The sequence below is a fragment of the Chiloscyllium plagiosum genome, unplaced genomic scaffold (assembly GCF_037043375.1).
Source record: "Chiloscyllium plagiosum isolate Xiang-an unplaced genomic scaffold, Cpla_swu_hap1 HiC_scaffold_17, whole genome shotgun sequence".
Classification (NCBI taxonomy): domain Eukaryota; kingdom Metazoa; phylum Chordata; class Chondrichthyes; order Orectolobiformes; family Hemiscylliidae; genus Chiloscyllium; species Chiloscyllium plagiosum.
The window spans coordinates 53,214,901-53,234,190 of record NW_028270155.1 but is presented as its reverse complement, the minus strand read 5'-3'; the positions used below and the strand labels follow the sequence as shown (position 1 = coordinate 53,234,190).

At 45.9% G+C, this 19,290-nt stretch overlaps 2 protein-coding genes across 6 annotated transcripts in view; one reads left to right on the top strand and one right to left on the bottom strand.

Moving 5' to 3' along the window:
- dus2 (dihydrouridine synthase 2) overlaps positions 1-13,691 on the bottom strand; it is a 120,915-nt gene extending 107,224 nt beyond the window's left edge. For 4 of the 5 annotated variants that reach the window (XM_043707033.2, XM_087995919.1, XM_087995917.1 and 1 more), the window contains exons 1-2: positions 13,589-13,691; positions 6,075-6,215 (exon numbers count right to left, since the gene is read on the bottom strand). In XM_043707033.2, the coding sequence (XP_043562968.2) occupies positions 6,075-6,215; positions 13,589-13,684 (237 nt within the window). In that variant the 5' untranslated portion in view covers positions 13,685-13,691. Of the gene's footprint in view, positions 1-6,074; positions 6,216-13,381; positions 13,400-13,588 lie in introns of those variants that run through there. The other variant, XM_087995920.1, reaches the window with a different exon arrangement.
- Positions 13,692-13,762: 71 nt separating this feature from the next.
- On the top strand, positions 13,763-15,671 carry ddx28 (DEAD (Asp-Glu-Ala-Asp) box polypeptide 28). The gene has a single exon (XM_043707034.2). The coding sequence runs from the start codon at positions 13,925-13,927 to the stop codon at positions 15,626-15,628; it is 1,704 nt and encodes a 567-aa protein (XP_043562969.1). The 5' UTR covers positions 13,763-13,924; the 3' UTR covers positions 15,629-15,671.
- The last annotated feature ends 3,619 nt before the right edge of the window (positions 15,672-19,290 follow it).

The following is a 19,290-nucleotide window of genomic DNA, read 5'->3' as shown; positions in this document are numbered from 1 at the left end:
ATTTTTGTTCTGTCAATTTGGCTCAGTCAGTAAGTAAGAAAGAAAACATCTTTTCAGCAAGGCTGACTTCCAGACTCTTGTCAAAAATAATTTTTTATTTCTGCAACCTTCATTCCAATTTGAAAAGGTCTAAACAAAATTGCAGATTTCCCCTGGGTCCAGGTTTCAAAACTTACACAATTTATTGCAGCCAAAATCTCCCAGAGACCCAGTGGCGCAATGCATCATTTCCAACACAAGAGCCAAGGACAACTTATGAAAAAGGGGGAATGCATGTAGAGATTTGTAATGATTGAAATGGCAAGATGATTTACAATCAACCAACTGAAACATTCCCATTTCTAATTCCACAAATGGCTGCAAACAGTGAAATGGGATCAAAACAGGGAAGAGGGGAAACACAGAGAGAGAGAGAAAAACGCAAAATGGAGGGAGTGACCGTTGTAGAAAATAATAGAAGTACATGGGGTGAGATACAGAGAGAAGGAAAGTGAGATAGGGTGAATGAACAACTTTGAAAAAATAAAGAATGCAAATGAGCAAGGAAGAGTGAAAAATTGCTTCAGAGAGCAGTGAGCAAGTGCATGTTTAGTGGCATCACTTCAAACGCGAATATAAAAGTTGGTGATGTACAACTGATCAATCAGCATCTGACGGAAAATAATAGATCAGTGATTCAGATGTGATCTGTGTTACACAGACAGCTGCAAATTCTCCAGTTGGAGAATTTAAAACATTACAAGTCTGTTGCAGCTTGGACATCTGTTTTAGGATTGAAATCTGCCCACATAAATAAGACAGGGCAGCACGGTGGCTCAATGGTTAGCACTACTGCCTCACAGCGCCAGGAACCCAGGTTCGATTCCTGCCTCAGGTGACTGTCTGTGTGGAGTTTGCACATTCTCCCTGTGTCTGTGGTTTTCCTCCGGGTGCTCCAGTTTTCTCTCACAATCTAAAGATGTGCACTTAGGTGAATTGGCCACGCCAAATTGCAATAGTCAAGGGTAAATGGAGAGTGGGGAATGGGTCTGGGTGGTAACTCTTCGGAGGGTCGGTGTGGACATGTTAGGCTGAAGGGCCTTTTTCCATACTGTAGGGAATCTAATCTAATCACATCATTACAGCACCTTTGAAGCTCAGTAATTCTCTTCACGTATAAAAGCTTTTGTATTTGGTGGCAGGATAGGAAGAATGTTATATGTATCTGTGAAATCCACCAACCAATCCTTCACAGACTCAGTTTCCCAGGGATGTCTGCAGCATTGCCACCTGAATATTGTTCTCCCTGGGCAGAGTATTTATTCAGAATCCTCAAACATCCAGTAAAAAACCATTCAACTAAACCAGCTCACTGACCACAGTTTTCAATTATAGTCTGCTTCGACAGAAATTAGTAAGCCATTCAGCCCCTCGAACCTGTTCCATTATCCAATGTGTGTATGGAATGAGCTGCCAGAGGAAGTGGTAGAGGCTGGTACAATTACAACATTTAAAACACATCCGGATAGGAAGGGTTTAGAGGGATACGGGCCAAGTGCTGGTAAATGGGACGAGATTAGATTGGGATATCTGGCTGGCACGGACAAGTTGGACTGAAGGGTCTGTTTCCGTGCTGTACATCTCCATGACTCTATGAGATCGTGGCTGATCTGTGACCTAACTCCATATGCCTGCCTTTGACCGATATCCCACGGTGGCACAGTGGTTAGCACTGCTCCCTCACAGCGCAAGAGACCCGGGTTCAATTCCCCCCTCGGGCAACTGTCTGTGTGGAATTTGCACATTCTGTGTTTGCGTGGGTTTCCTCCAGGTGCTCCGGTTTCCTCCTATACTCCAAAAACGTGCAGGTTATGTGAACTGACCATGCTAAACTGCCTGTAGTATTAGGTGTAGGGAAATGGGTCTGGGGTGGGTTGCTCTTCGGAGGGTCAGTGTGGACTTGTTGGGCCGAAGGGCCTGCTTCCATACCGTGGGTAATCTAACGGATATATTTGTTCAACAAAAATCTACCAATCTCAGATTTAAAATTAACAAGTGACATAGCATATACCGTGGAAGAGAGTTCCAAATGCCTATCACCCTATGTGTAGAAGCGCTTCCTAACATCTCTCTGAACGGTCTAGCCCTAATTCTCAGACTGTGTGCACCCTAGTTACAGAATGCCCAACCACTGGAAACAATTTTTCTTTATCTATACTCGTCAATATGGCTTTGTGTGTGAGAAATCATGTCTCACGAACTTGAATGAGTTTTTTGAAGAAGTAACAAAGAGGATTGATGAGGGCAGAGCGGTAGATGTGATCTACATGGACTTAGTAAGGTGCCCATGAGAGACTGGTTAGCAAGGTTATATCACATGGAATACAGGGAGAACTGGCCATTTGGATACAGAACTGGCTCAAAGATAGAAGACAGAGGGTGGTGGTGGAGAGTTGCCTGTCAGACTGGAGGCCTGTGACTTTTCATCATTTATATAAATGATTTGGATATGAGCTTAAGAGGTATAGCTCCTAAGTTTACAGATGACACCAAAATTGAAGTGTAGTGGACAGCAAAGAAGGCTACCCCAGTGTACAACAGGATCTTGATCTGATGGGCCAATGGGCTGAGAAGTGGCAGATGGAGTTGAATTTAGATAAATGTGACGTGCTGTATTTTGGAAAGGCAAATCAGAGCAGGACTTATACACTTAACGGTAAGGTCCTTTTTTTTTAGGTTAGATTACTTACAGTGTGGAAACAGGCCCTTCGGCCCAACAAGTCCACACCGCCTCGCCGAAGCGCAACCCACCCATACCCCTACATTTACCCCTTACCTAACACTACGGGCAATTTAGCATGGCCAATTCACCTGACCTGCACATCTTTGGACTGTGGGTGGAAACCGGAGCACCCGGAGGAAACCCACGCAGACACGGGGAGAATGTGCAAACTCCACACAGTCAGTCGCCTGAGGGGGGAATTGAACCCGGGTCTCTAGCGCTGTGAGGCAGCAGTGCTAACCACTGTGCCACCGTGCCATCCTGGGGAGTGTTGCTGAACAAAGAGACTAATTTGTATAGAGACTAATCCCTGACATATACATATCATTCTTGTAAACCTATACTGTACTCCCTCCAAGGCCAATTTGTCCTTCCGAAGGTGTGGTGCCCAGATCTGCTCACAGCAGTCTAAGTGTGACCTAACCAGGGTTTTATATAACTGGAGCATAACTTCTGCATACTTGTACTCCAGTCCTTTAGAGAGGTAACTGGGAGGGGAGTGCGGCTGGGAGAAGGCAGCTGAGAGTGCAATGGGTGGATGGAGGTGATAGGTCAGAGAGGAGGGTGGAGCGGATAGGTGGGAAGGATGATTGACAGGGGTGGGACAGGTCATGAGGATGGTGCTGAGGTGGGGGAGGGGAAATGAGGAAACTGGTGAAGTCCACATTGATGCCAAATGGTTGGAGGGTCCCGAAGGTGGAAGATGAGGCGTTCTTCCTCCAGGCGTCGAGTGGATGAGGGAGTGGCAATGGAAGAGGCCCAGGACCTACATGTCCTCGCAGAGTGAGAGGGAGAGTTGAAATTTTCAGCCACAGGGTGGTGGAGTTGATTGGTGCGGGTGTACCGGAGATGTTCCCTGAAGCACTCTGCAAGAAGGCATCCAGTCTCCCCAATGTAGAGGAGACCACATCAGGAGGAACGGATACAATAAATGACATTGGTGGATGTGCAGATGAAACTTTGATGGATGTGGAAGGCTCCCTTAGGGCCTTGGATGGAGGTGAGGGGGGAGGTGCGGGCACAGGTTTTGTAGTTCCTGCGGTGGCAGGGGAAGATGCCAGGACAGGAAGATGGTTTGTTAGGGGGGAATGGAAGTCGCGGAGGGAATGGTCTTTGCGGAAAACAGATCGGGGTGGGGAGGGAAATATATCACCGGTGGTCAGGTCCATTTGTGGGTGGTGGAAATGTTGGCAGATTCTGCGATTTATGTGGAGGTTGGTGGGGGGGTGGGAGGCGGGTTCTGTCCTTGTTGTGGTTGGAGGGGTGGGGTCTGATAGCGGAGGTGCAGGACATGGATGAGATGCATTGGAGGGCATCTTCAACCACGCAGGACAGAAAATTTCGGTCTCTAAAGAAGGAGGCCATCTGGTGTGTTCTGTGGTGGAACTGGTCCTCCTGGGAGCAGATACGGCAGAGGTGGAGGAATTGGGAATACGGGATGGCATTTTTGTAGGAGGTAGGGTGGGAAGAGGTGTAATCCAGGTAGCTGTGGGAGTCGGTGGGTTTGTAAAAATGTCAGCGTTGCGTCGGTCCTGGTGGATGGAGATGGAGAAGGGGAGGGAGGTTGCTGAGATGGTCCAGGTGAATTTGAGTTTGAGGTGAAAAGCGTTAGTAAAATTGATAAACTGTTCGACTTCCTCGTGGGAGCACGAGGTGGTGCCAATGCAGTCATCAGTGTAGCGGAGGAAGAGGTGGGGAGCGGTGCCGGTGTAACTCCGGAAGAGAGACAGTTCTATGGAGCCGACAAAGAGACAGGCATAGCTCCTCCAAGACTTTGTTTCCCCAGCCCGCAATGCCTCATCTTCACCATGGACATCCAGCCTCTCTACATCTCCATCCACCATGACCAGGGCCTCCAAGCCCTCAGTTTCTTCCTCTCCCGACGTCCCCACCAGTACCCTTTCACTGATACTGTTATTCATTTGGCTGAATTGGTCCTCACCCTCAACAATTTCTCCTTCCAATCCTCCCACTTCCTCCAGACGAAAGGGGTAGCCATGGGCCCCAGCTATGCCTGTCTCTTTGTTGGCTACGTAGAACAGTCCATTTTCTGAAGTTACACCGGCACCACCCCCCACCTTGTCCTCCACTACATTGATGACTGCATCGGCTCCACCTCGTGCTCCCATGAGGAGATCGAACAGTTCATCAACTTCACCAACACACTCCACCTCAAAGTTAAATTCACCTGGACCATCTCTGACACCTCCCTCCCCTTCCTAGACCTCTCCATCTCCATCCACCAGGACCGACTCAACACTGACATTTTTTTACAAACCCACCGACTCCCACAGCTACCTGGATTACACCTCCTCCCACACCACCTCCTGCAAAAATGCCATCACGTATTCCCAATTCTTCCGCCTTCGCCGTATCTTCTCCTAGGAGGGCCAGTTCCACCACAGACACAGCAGATGGCCTCCTTCTTTACAGACCGCAATTTCCAACACATCGCATCCACGTCCTGCACCTCTGCCCTCAAACCTCACCCCTCCAACCTCAACAAGGACAGAACCCCCCCCCCCCCAGTCCTCACCTTCCACCCCACCAACCTCCACATTCCACCACTGCCAAACAAACCCACCACCAGGGATAATATTTCCCTCCCCCCCCACCCCCATCCGCTTTCTGCAAAGACTGTTCCCTCCGTGACTACCTGATGCAGTCTCCTCTACGTTGGGGAGACTGGACGCCTTCTTGCAGAGCGCTTCAGGGACGACCTCCGGGACACCTGCACCAATCAACCACACCGCCCTGTGGCCCAACATTTCAACTCCCCCTCCCATTCTGCCGAGGACATGCTGCTCCTAGGCCTCCTCCGCTGCCGCTCCCTCATAACCCAATGCCTAGAGGAAGAACGCCTTATCTTCTGCCTCGGGATCCTTCAACCCCAGGGCATCAATGTGGAGTTTACCAATTCTCTAATTTCCCCTCCCCCACCTTACCCCAGTTCCAACCTTCCAGCTCAGCATCGTCCTCCTGATCTGTCCCACTTGTCAATCCTCCTTCCCATCTGTCCGCTCCACCGTCCTCTCTGACCTATCACCTTTACCCTCACCTCCATCCACCTGTTGCACTCTTAGCTACCTTGCCCTCAGCCCCAACCTCCTCCCATTTATCTCCTCACCCCCCAAGACTCCCAGCTTCACGAAGAGCTCAGGCTCGAAACATCGATTTTCCTGCTCCTCGGACGCTGTGCTTTTCCAGGAACACACTCTCAACCCCGTATTTAACTTCATACCATATCCCCAGGTATACTGCCAATATTACCCATTTAGAGTATTCCAGGAATAATACACAAGCCTTTCCTTACCTCACAGTATACAATATCTGCTCCATAGTCTAGTGCAAGTAATCTCATCGGTAAGGTACCAACACGCACCATGGGGGCCAGGATCACCTTGTTTCTATAACAAAGTCTGTTAACAGTTTGGTTGATCATTTCTTCTGTGACCTGCAGGAGGGAATAAACCAAGTGTTTGACTGAATGTCATCTGTGATTCCACAAATTTGATGTGATCACCACCACCTTCCACATTTACACTTCAACTTTAACGGGGAAAGTGGCATTGTAGAGCCACAATTGAACAAAAATGGAAACAGAATTAAATGAAATGTTAGGATGGGCGACTGAAACCACACAGTTAAAGAGGTGAGCTTAAAGCAGGTGATAGAATTTGGAGAAGGTTATTCCAGAACTTCAAATGGCTGGTGGAACAGAGAGTAATTGTGGGGTGTAGGGGTTAGAGGCAGGTGGAACAGACTATAGATGGTGAAATAGGCAAAGTGAGCTCACAAATAGATTTTCGACACGATAGTGAGAAATTCACATCTCTGCAGACCAGGAGCCATTCAGGTCAAGGGAAGACAAGTTAAATCAGTTTGTTTAATTTCTAGTAAAAGCAAGATAGCACTAGGTGCTGGAAATCTGAAACAATCTTAGAGAACAGTGGAGAAACTCAGCAAGTCTTGGAAGCACCTGTAGAGAGAGAGAAAAACAGAGTTAATGTCTTGAGTCTGGTGTGACTCCTCTTCAGAAAAGCCCACAATGCCCTGGCGGCACACTGCCTGTGTACACTGGTGTGGATAGCAGACTGGCTGGATAACAATAAATAGAGAGGAAGCATAAATGGGTCACATTCTGGTTGGCAAGATGTAACAAGTGGTGTACCAAAGGAATCAGTCTGGAACCTCAACTGTTTACAAACTATACAAATATAACTTGGATGAAAGGTCCAAAGGCACGGTTGTTAAATGTGCAGATGACACAACTCATGAAAAGGATTTAAAGTGGCAATAAGAGGAAATGGATCAGTTCTGTGAGTGGTCAAGTATCAGGCAAATGGAGTATGATGTAGGAAAATGTGATGGTGTTAATTTTGGCAGGAAGAATGATTTTTAAATTATCTAAATGTTGAGAGTTTACAGATGCAGAGGGATCTTGGTGTCACAGTGCATGAATCACAAAAAAAGTTATTACGCAGGTATAGCAAGCTACTAGAAAAGCTAATACAGAATGTTATAGTTATTTGCAAGGAGAACATGAGGAGGGTATGCTTCAGTTTTACAGGACACTAATGATGCCACACCTGCAGCACCGTGGATAGTATTAGACTCCTTACTTAAGAATGTAAATGCATTGAAAGCAATTCAAAGAAGGTTCTAAAGTTATTGAATTTGATGTAGAGTTCCCAAGCAGAAATAAGAAGCTGTTCCTGTACTGAACCTCAGCAGGCCCAAGACAGAAATGTTGGCCAGGGAACACAGTGGTGTGTTGACATTGCAGAACTGATAAGTGTTAAAGCATATGGACAAACATTTCAAAACCCAATATGACAGCCATAAATCGATAAGTTGTCACAGAATGAATATGAACCTAGATGCCAGATTCCACCAGGATTTCATTAGGTTAAAAAGTATAATTGTCACAGATGACACAGGCATCCATCTGTGATTGCACCTGGTTTCTCACACCATTCCCAGTCATTTCACACTGAGTATCCAGCAACCAAACTTCTATGTCTCATCAATCTAATACAGCAAACTGTAATTTTTTTCCTTCCCAGGCTAGACTATTTCCAACAGGGAAATCACCCAGTGGGCCAAATGAAATAGTCGATATAGACACCACAATTAAAGTTTGCTTCAATGTGCACACAGAGACTGCTGATGGTGCTGCTCATACAAACAGAGCCAAGTTGCACACAATATCATTATGTCCTACAGAAATGTTGTATTTACAATAGTATGGCGCTGGAATCAGATACAATGGCATATGTCTACAAGAAAACTTTATCTCTCAAATATGACTACATTATTGTCCAACTGTATAAAATACTGACATTTAGTTTGAGAATACAATAGATTAACATGCTCCACAGATGTATTACTAGAGAAACCCAGTTTCCCCACAAAGCATGTCACTAAACTGCATGTCAGCAAGATTACGGTTTCAACAATTTACTATCTCTCAATGAATTGAAATATAAACTCTGGACATGAATGCATAATGACATCACCATGTTTATCTCAACAAAGTTATTTAACCAACAAAATAAGTAGCAACTGTGTAAATCAGCAAACCAAATACAAACTACAAAATAACATATGGATAATTAAAAAAAAATACAATGACACAACATGAAGCAAAGCAATTAAAAAGGTTAGTTGCCAAATAAACATTCACAAGTCCCATTTGCCAGCATTGGGCCTGTACCCCTCCAAACCCTTCCTATTTATTTACCCATCCAGATGCCTTTTCCATGTTCCACCACTTGCTCTGGCAGCTCATTTCATACATGCACCACATCTCTGTGAAAAGGTTGTTCCTTAGGTCCCTTTTAAATCTTTCCGCTCTCACCTTAAACTTATGCCCTCTAGTTCTGGACTTCCCCACCCTGGGGAAAGACCTTGGCTATTCACTTTATCCATACCCCTCATGATTTTATAAACCTTGATATGGTCACCCCTCAGCCCCCGATCCTCCAGGGAAAACAGCCCTAGCCCATTTAGTCTCTCCCTTTCGCTCATATCCTCCAACCTTGGCAAATCTTTTCTAAACCCTTTCAACTTTTGAACATCTTTCCTATTGTAGGAATAGGACTAAAGGGATCGTAGGGTAATGGGAGAAAGTGGGAAGAGAATTGGATGATCAATCATGAGCATATTGAACGTTGGAGCAGACTCGAAGCACTGACAATCTACTCCTGCTCCTAGTTTTCACGTTTCCATTACATTTTTATGTACGTAGAGATTATCAGTAACATTAAAAATTTACACTACTGACACTAACAGATCCTTTGATCTGAGCTATGTACATGCTAAACTAAATGCCAATTGCTGAATCACACTCTACAAACAACTGGTTACATTATTCTGTGTCAATCTTCCGGTACTGCAGTCTTACTTATGCAAAATCTAATGGCCTGAAATGCTAATAATGTCCTTCTATTCACCCCAAGCGTTTCCGGCTTTCTGTCTTTATTTTGGATTTCCAGCATTCATAGAACTTTACAGCACTGTAAGAATTGTTCAGACGTTTGAATATATTAACTGATAAGTTTGAATATATAGCACTGATTTGTTCATGTAATTATGCAGAGATGACCAAAGCTTGCGTGACTACATGCTGAACTGAAGGACTATATTGAATTACGATGTGGAGGTGTCGCTGTTGGACTGGAGGGGACAAGGTTAAAAAAATCTCACGACACCAGGTTATAGCCCAACAGGTTTATTGGAAGTACAAGCTTTCGGAGCCCTGCTTTTTCATCAGATATCTAGTGAAGTAGGATTATGCGACACAGAAGTTTTAGCAGAAGATCATAATGTCACACAACTGATGCAACATATTGAACAAACCTAGATTGCTGTTAAGTCTTTCATTTTTTAGAATGGGTTGCAGATTTTAATTCATCAATATGTAAATCCCAGAATTTCTTTCAAGTCATATTCCAAGATAATTTAAGGTTTTATAAAAGAAAATCCCGAGATGTCACTTTGTTTTTTAAAATAAAAGCTTAAGTCATTTCAAGTCAAGATCTGAAAAGGAACCATTTAAAGGTAAAGTGACCAGAGTCTTACCAGATTGCTCTCTCAGTGAGAGAGGTGACGGGTGCTGGTTTAACCGGAGGGTCACCACGCTTCAGGCAAGGGAGAGGAATCTTTTCCTTCACTACAGCTTGTCACATCCCATGACCTGCAAGGATTCCATCCCATTCCCCCAGTTCCTTCGCATCTGTTCAGATGATGCCACCTTCCAAAACAGCGCCGCTGACCTAGCTTCCTTCTTCCATGACTGTTTCCTCCACCCAGTGGGGTTGACACAATGACCTCCGCCCTCACTTCTTCCCAGCACTCACGACAGCGTGATCGGGTTCCCCTAATCTTCACTTTTCATTCCACCAGTCTCTGCATTCAAAAGACCGTTCTCTGCCATTTTAGACAACTCCAGCAGAATGCCACCAACAAATACATTTCCCCCTCCCTCCCCCAACTGCATTTCGCAGGGATCATTCCATCCAAGACACCCTAAGCCATTCCACAACCATCAACACCACCCTCCTCTCCACTCCTCCACCCTCACAGCACCTTCCCATGTAACACGCAACCACAGAAGGTGCAATACCTACCCCTTCACCTCCTCCCTGCTCACCATCCAAGGGCCTAAACAGTCTTTCCAGGTGTAATAGTATTTCACCTGTACCTCCTCCAATCTTGTCTTGTGTTCTTGCTGCACCCAATGTGACCTACCCTACATCGGGGAAACCAAAGTAGACTGGGTGACTGCTTTGTGGAAAACTTGCAGTCTGTGCCCAAGCAGGACCCAGACCTTCCCATGGCCAGCCATTTTAACAGAGTGGCCTGCTCGCATGCCCACATGCCTGTCCTGGGCATGCTGCAGTATTCCAGTGAAACACAGCGCAAACTGGAGGAACCACATCTCATCTTCAGATAAGGCACTTTAAAGCCTTCTGGAGTTTAATATTAGAGTTCAACACCTTCAAATTGTAATCCATTTCTTCCCTTTCCTTTAGCTTGTTATTATGTCCTCTCTCCCCCCTCTCCCCCCCACTGCAGGGGGACTGTTATTTCAAGTCTGGCAGGAGACACACTATTGATCTGCCATTCTCACATTACCATCATCTAATCTGAACTATTAACATCTTTTTTGCCACCAGCACCGTACACCCACTATCCCATCCCAAACTATAGCACAAATGCTGCCCCTCCACACTTCACATCAGCTCTAATGAAGTGTTATCTAGACTCAAAATATTGCTTGCTCTCTCTCCATGGATACTGTCTAATCCATTGCTGATCTCTAGCATTTGTTGTTTTCAGTACAGAGTCCAGCATCTGCAGTAATTTACTCCTTCCTTTCATGGTAACTTCAACCAGTGTGGGACTGGAATCCATGCTATTCGCATCCCTCTGCATTGCAAACCAGCCAACTGAGTTAACCAACCTTTGGATCCTTTTAGAGAGTTTAATGCACAAATTCTGCTACTTCAGCCAGATGAAACTTTAGCTGGCCCATATAGAGTCATAGAGATGTATGGCATGGAAACAGACCCTTCGGTCCAACCTGTTCATGCCGACCAGATATCCCAATGCAATCTAGTCCCACCTGCCAGCGCCGGGCCCATATCCCTCCAAACCATTCCTATTCATATACCCATCCAAATGCCTCTCAAATGTTACAATTGTACCAGCCTCCACCACATCCTTGGCAGCTCATTCCATACACGTACCACCCTCTGCGTGAAAACGTTGCCCCTTAGGTCTCTTTTATATCTTTTCCCTCTCACCCTAAACCTATGCCCTCTAGTTCTGGACTCCCCGACCCCAGGGAAAAGACTTTGTTTATTTATCCTATCCATGCCCCTCATAATTTTGTAAACCTCTATAAGGTCACCCCTCAGCCTCCGACGATCCATGGAAAACAGCCCAGACCGTTCAGCCTCTCCCTGTAGCTCAGATCCTCCAACCCTGGCAACATCCTTGTAAATCGTTTCTGAACCCTTTCAAGTTTCACAACATCTTTCCAATAGGAAGGAGACCAGAATTGCACACAATATTCCAACAGTGGCCTAACCAATGCCCTGTACAGCCGCAACATGACTCCCAACTCCTGTACTCAATACTCTGACCAATAAAGGAAAGCATACCAAACGCCTTCTTCATTATCCTATCTACCTGCGACTCCACTTTCAAGGAGCTATGAACCTGCACTCCAAGGTCTCTTTGTTCAGTAACACTCCCTAGGACCTTACCATTAAGTGTATAAGTCCTGCTAAGATTTGCTTTCCCAAAATGCAGCACCTCGCATTTATCTGAATTAAACTCCATCTGCCACTTCTCAGCCCATTGGCCCATCTGGTCCAGATCCTGTTGTAATGAGGTAACGCTGTCCACTATATCTTGGAGTGTTGTGTGCAGTCCTCATCCCCACATATATGAAGGACAAGGAGACTTTGAAGATAATGCTACTACAACTTTTTTGCACTAGGATAGGTTGGATCAACTTGAACAGCTTTCACTAGAACATCAGAGGCTGAGAGGCGATCTGATTGAAATGTATAACATTATGAGAGACATGGTTAAGGTGAATAGTCATAATTTTTTGTTCCCCCAAAGGTGAAATATCAAATACTAGGGACCATTGGTTTCAGGTGAGTGTGAAAAAGTTTAAAAGGAGATGTGCAAGTTAATTTTTTGTTTACATACAGGGTGTCAGGTGCCTGGAATATGCTGCCGGGGAGGAAGTAGAAGCAGATATGGTTGCAAAGTTTAAGAGGCATTTAGACAGACACATGAACTGGCAGGAAATAGAGGGATATGGACTATATGCGGGTAGGTGGAATTACTTTAGAATGGCATCATGGTCAGCACAGACATGGTGAGCTGAAGGGCCAGTTCCTGTACTGTACTGTTCGATTTCTCAACAATCCAAAGTGACAAACACTGGCATTCCAATTATAAAAGGATAGAAAACTCTTGCACAGCTTCAGTCCAACGTCCTCCATGTTAATATAAAAAATAAATAGATAAAATTTGGGAAATAAATCAGATCTCCAACACTGTAATTTGCTTTTATAAATGAAAATTAACAAGTAGAGAGCCAAGGATATGATCTTCTCGGAGAAAGTGAGGACAGCAGATGCTGGAGATCAGAGCTGAAAATGTGTTGCTGGAAAAGTGCAGCAGGTCAGGCAGCATCCAAGGAACAGGAGAATCAACGTTTTGGGCATGAGCCCTTCTTCAGGAATCTGAAGATTCCTGAAGAAGGGCTTATGCCTGAAACATCAATTCTCTTGTTCCTTGGATGCTGCCTGACCTGCTGCGCTTTTCCAGCAACACATTTTCAGCCAAGGATATGAGCAAGGAAACAAAAATGGGCAAGGGCAGTGGTAGATGGAAGAACATAATGATTAAATGTCATGGACTGTAGGCAAGAAAACAAAATATAGGTCACTAACGGATCTGTTTTCCAAAATAATCACAGCAATTTTTTTCGGTTGACTGAAAATCAATGATGATAATTCAAGATGGACTACAGTCAACTACAATGACTGGCTTTTTAAAAAAAAAATAAAGTCCTATATTCATTCTGCTTACTTAATAGAAAATAAAGACTGGATAATCTCCACAAAACTTCAACAAAGTCCATTTATGGGGGACCCAGGCTACTCAAGACCCAGGAGTTTCCGTTCAGGAGGCGGTGGAGTTCCCTGTGTAGATCCATACACGTTATCATATAGATATCACCTTCACGCCGAGAGTCTAGGCAGTATAATATATACCTGTATTTAAAGTAGCCCTTACCTTAGATACAATTTGATGCCAAACGCACAGAGCTGCCCTGGGAAGGGTGTAACTGCCGCACACCAGAAACACGTGGGGGGAATTGGTAGCGATCATTTCCGGAACGTCATTTCTAGGCGCCGTTTCGTTCCATTTTCGAGTTTTGAGGAGCCGAGTGTTCCAGGGCCGTCGCGCGGCGAGGGGGATCCCCGTTCCATTTTCGAATTTTGAGGAGCCGAGTGTTCCAGGGCCGTCGCGCGGCGAGGGGGATCCCCGTTCCATTTTCGAATTTTGAGGAGCCGAGTGTTCCAGGGCCGTCGCGCGGGGAGGGGAGTCTCCCATTCCCACCCCGGGACCATGTTGACATTGGGCTTGAGATTCCTTCTCCAGCCGCAGGGCCCCGGAACTCCGGCCACTCAATGCGGGACGCTGCTCCGCCAGTGTCTGGTCTCTGGCTTCTCGGACGGTGCCGCTCCGAGCGGCGGGCTGCCTGTCATCCGCATCCCCCAGAAGACGCGGCTGCGGGTGGAGCGGAGGCTGAAGCGAGTGGCGGGGAGCAAGGTGCCGGCGCTGAGGCTGGCCAGGCCGGGGCGGCTACTCATCATGGGCAAGCGGCCTGAGCTGAACCAGCACGCCGGGTACACGTTCGCCAAGTTCGACACGGTGCCCCTGGTCTCCAAGGGCTGGAAGCACAGGAAGGCGGCAGGAGATTATTTTGTTATTAACAACACCCGGAGCCAGCCACCCTCTTGTCCGGGAGAGGAGCAGTGGGAGAAGCCGCGAAGTTTCAGCTCGCTGGGGCTATGCAAGGAGCTGCAGGACGCCCTGGACGGGATGGGTATTTCCCAGCCTAACCGCCTGCAAGTCCGGACCATTACCGCTCTGTTGAGGGGGAACAATGTGCTGTGTGCGGCCGAGACCGGCAGCGGCAAGACCTTGAGCTATCTCCTGCCCATCCTGCAGAGCCTGACCCGAGAGAGGGCGGTAGGGGAAGCCCGCGAGAGTGACGGGCTGCGCGGCCTGGTGGTGGTTCCCTCTCGGGAGCTGGCCGAGCAGCTCCAGCGAGTGGCCCGAACGCTGGCCGCTGACTTGAAGTTGAACGTGCGGGCGGTGTGCGGCGGCCGGGGTATGGGCAAGTTGAAGCTGAGTCTGTCCCGAGGGCCCATCGACCTGCTGGTGACCACGCCCGGGGCGTTCTGGAAAGCACTAAGGAGAGACTTGGTCAGCCTGGGCGGCCTGAGCTACCTGGTGCTGGATGAAGCGGACACTCTGTTCGATGAAAGTTTCGTGGACCTGCTGGAGGGTATCCTCCGGCACTGCCAGATTGCGAGCCATCGCCGGGAGAGCGGTGGGCCGGGGAGGAAAGCCCAGCTGGTGGTGACAGGAGCCACTTTCCCAGGCGGAGTGGGGGAACTGCTCAGCAAGGTCACTGACCTGGGCAGCATCATCACCATAAAGAGCAAGGAGCTGCACCGCATCATGTCCCATGTCAAACAGAAATTCCTGAAGGTCAAGCGGACGGATAAAGCCAGTGACTTGCTGCAAATGCTAAAGGAGTTGGTGGTGCAGAAAGCTGGCATTCTGGTGTTTTGCAACAGTGCCTCAACAGTTAATTGGCTTGGCTATGTCCTAGACGATCATGGGATCAAACACTCCCGTCTCCAAGGAAGCATGCAAGCTGCGAAACGCAGTGGCATCTTCAGCACCTTCCAGCAGGGGCTGATAGATGTACTTCTCTGCACTGACATTGCATCTCGTGGATTGGACACTCAGAGGGTGGGTGTTGTAATTAATTACGACTTCCCCCTGACTCTGTGTGACTACATACACCGCGCTGGGCGAGTGGGCCGGGTTGGCAGCAAGGTTGTGGGCACCGTCGTTAGTTTTGTGACACAACCCTGGGAGGTTGAACTGGTCCAAAAAATTGAGACTGCCGCTCGGCAGAAGCTGGTGCTGCCTGGTCTGGAGTCTGAAATCAAGCGACCTGCAAAGAAAAGCATAGCAGAACAATTGAACCAAAACAGAAATGAACTCTCTCCAGAACCTTTTGTAGAATCGTGACTGTAGCAGCTTGATTTTGTCATTAAATATTATTTAAGTGAAATGTTTGATTTGCTGCTAAACGTTAACTTTGATTTTTACAGAAGAATGAATGCCTGGCTGCTGCCTGCCTTCCCTGACTATCCTCTATATGACATTCTACTTTCCACCCACACAGTTCTCGAGTGAGGGAGATCACAGTGGCAGGATCCATGGAGAGAGAGTGCCAGCTGATGATTTGAGTCTAGATGACTCTTCATCAGAACGGAGGTGAAATGTAGAGGGACAGCATTTATGCTATAGCTCGTGGGGATGGAGTGGAGTGCTGGGGGAGGGAGACTGGCAAGTGATCAGAGTGTGAGAATGGTAGAACAAAGGTGTTTCTAACTGCCAGACTGGAAAGAAAAAAAGCATAGGAAGAAAATAAACTGAGTAGTGGCATTTCAGCGGTGGCTGAAGCCTCCCACTTATTCTCCACCTCTCATGTCTCTTCACAGTGCCAGACTAGAGTCAAGCTCAACAGGGTTTTCTTTCCCCGTTAATTCTGCCAAGCCTGTTCCTTTGGCTATGGTTTCCCTAGATATTAGGTAAGGACAGTGGGAATCTCGTTCATCCATTCAAGTGTCACTAGTTAGATGACGAGGCATTTGGCTATATTGAACACTCGCCATCTATTGCGTGGGTCGTGTCTGTTTTGAGTTTTGTTATTGTCGCTCGTCAACGCAAGAGAAAATCCCGATCTAGCTTCACCACAGCCAGGTGTTAAAGGGGATGGTTCCTGTCATTGTTTAGATTACACAAAGTGAGGATTGAGCAAGGGTTGTAAAACCAACAGATTAGTTACCTCTTGCTTTCATCATCTGTTTTGTTTAGTGAAAATTTTATTTATCACCTGATTACCCTCCGCCTTAACTGTGCTTTAAAATACAATTACTAAAATTCAACTAAAATATTAAAATTATTAGAACAGTTTAATAAAATTGTATCTAAAATAAAATTTAAAACTAAAATTAGAGACCCTATAAGAAGTCTATTAAAAATGCAAAGTAACTCCAACTTTAGAGAAGTTATAAGATTAATTATCTCTCTGGCAAATGTCTTATAATGTTTAATTCCAAATGTCTTCATTATTCTTCTCATACCATTTGCCCCTTGCTCCTATCACAAAGCCATAAAAGGATACAATGGCACGTCTAGTTAGGTCCAAAATCTCCTCCTTTAAGTCTTGATACTTCTGTACCTTCTCTTCCCATGCTACTTCCAACGAGTCATTTTCATTCACGAACCGTATAGTGACGTACACTAATACTCGATTATCCTTGCGCAAGATTAGATCAGGAATCCATAGCTTCCCTTCCATATCTTTTAAATGGAGTTCAATAAAGATTGTCCAACAGTTTTTCTTTGTAAATTGAGTTAGTGCTCCTACAATTTTGTTGTGTCTCTTAATCCACATGTTCTTCATCATGGGACACCATCCTGAAATACGAGGAACCATTTCTATGGCTACATTGCATCGCCTACAGTTCTTATTACTTAAAGGCCTTCCATAGGATAGAGTTGCCCTTGTGGGATATAAATTCGTTCCTAATCAAATAGTATTGATAACCTTCGATGTCTTCGTATATAATAGTGATCTAGTCAAGTTATTAGGCAATCGTTTTTAAACTAGTGGATGCCAACCCCTTGACTGGGCAATGCCATCCACTTCTGTACCTCTAATTCCCTCCATTTATCATAATTTCTCCTAATGGTCTCTTCTATCTCTTCACAATTATCTGCATGCTGTGTTGTCCTGGATCCATCTGACTGGGTGTTAATTCGAGGATTCCAGGTGTCAATAAGAATCTTCAGCTTAGTCAGTTCTGTAATTCTTTCCAATATTTCGGATTCATTAAATCAGAATGAGGCTTGTAGTATCTTATCAGAGGATCTCGCAAACGCCTCATATTTACATATTACTGCGATTGGAATTAAAATTGCTAACTTGTTTATCCGAGTCCACCCTCTTTATAACGGGCATATAAAATGCCCTCCGTAATAGACTGTAGCAGATGTAAACTCTCTTTAATGAAGTTCCTAATTATTGTATCTAATCCGTTAAGGTAATTTTGTGAAGCTTCTAAAAGTGTTGAATAGTAGTGTAATTTGGGGATAAAATATGTTTTAAACAGCTCTACTTTCCAGGCTGGTTTTAATAAAGATCTTTTTAGATCACTGGAGATCACTTTAGACGACTGGGGAGGGGGAGCGGACATAATGACAGAGAAGGCAACAAGTAAAGCTGAGAAAGGGAAGAAATGGGGGTCTGTTTACAATCTGAAGGTATTGAACTCATTAAGTCCAGAAGGTTGTAAAGTGCCTAGTCTAAGGTGCTGATTACTTAACGTGCACCAGCACTCTTTACAACTCACTATTGCATAAGTACTGCTGCCCTCCAGACTTCACATCAGCTCTGATGAAAAGTCATCCAGACTCGAAACATTAGCTTTCTCTATCTTCATGGATGCTGCCTGACCTGCTGTGATTTCCAGCAATTTATTTTTTGTTTTCGGTACAGATTCCACCATCTGTAGTAATTTGTTCCCTCGTGAAGGGCTTCATATAAGGGAATCCTCCCTCTTTCCCATTGGGAACCTGGGCTGGAGAGTGTTGCATGCAGCTGCAATAAGTATTTAAGTAGGTTCACTGGATACCTTCTAAATATCATTGCGGTGGCATGGATTTTCATGTTCTCATGCTTTTATTTGCAGTTATTTCAAGGGGCTGCTTTTTAACTTTATTGGTTGGACCTCTACCCCATGCTCCCAATCTGTGGGCAGTCTATGCAGGGTTTTGTTTTGGAGGGACCACTGACAGCTTAAAATGCCTGCTCCTAGACCTCTCATAGGTGGATATCAACAGGTCTGGGCAGCTAGCAGTGGAGGAGTCCGTGTGGGTGTCTCCTCTCTGCCATGGCTGCATTGTGCTTGGAGAGGGATCATGAGAAGTCCAACAGTATAGTAGAGGCCTTTGAGAGAGGTGGAACCACAAAGGTATTGTCACCCTGACCTGAATTTAAGTGCCTTGAGAGGGCTGTCTAATTGACTTTTTGTAATCCTTTTAAGATTAGATTAGATTTCCTACAGTATGGAAACAGGCCATTCAGCCCAACAAATCCACACCGACCCTCCGAAGAGTAACCTGCCTATACTCAGTCACCTACATTTACCCCTGACTAATGCTCCTAACACTATGGGCAATTTAGCATGACTAGTTCACCTGGCCTGCACATCTTTGGATGGTGGGAGGAAACCAGAGCACCAGTGGGAAACCCATGTAGACACTGGGAGAGTGTACAAACTCCACACTGTCAGTTGCCCGAGGCATAAGAGTAGAGTGATGGATGGTACTGTGCGTTAGAACAGGGTGTCCTGTTATCCAAGGTGTGGCTGAGCAATCACCTCTTGGGCTGACTTCAAACATGACTGCAGCACAAAATCTGTAATGCTGAAGGCCTGAGGGGTGCTGAACGGAGAAGTCAAACCGAAGCCCTGATTGCCTGCTGTTATTTCAAAGATAATCACAGGAGTTCTCCCCAATTCCTTACCAATATTAATCCCTCTGCCACCTTCACTAATGAACACTTGCTTGTATTTATCACCTAGCTGCTTCTAAGAGCTTGCTGTTTACCAAAGGTCTAT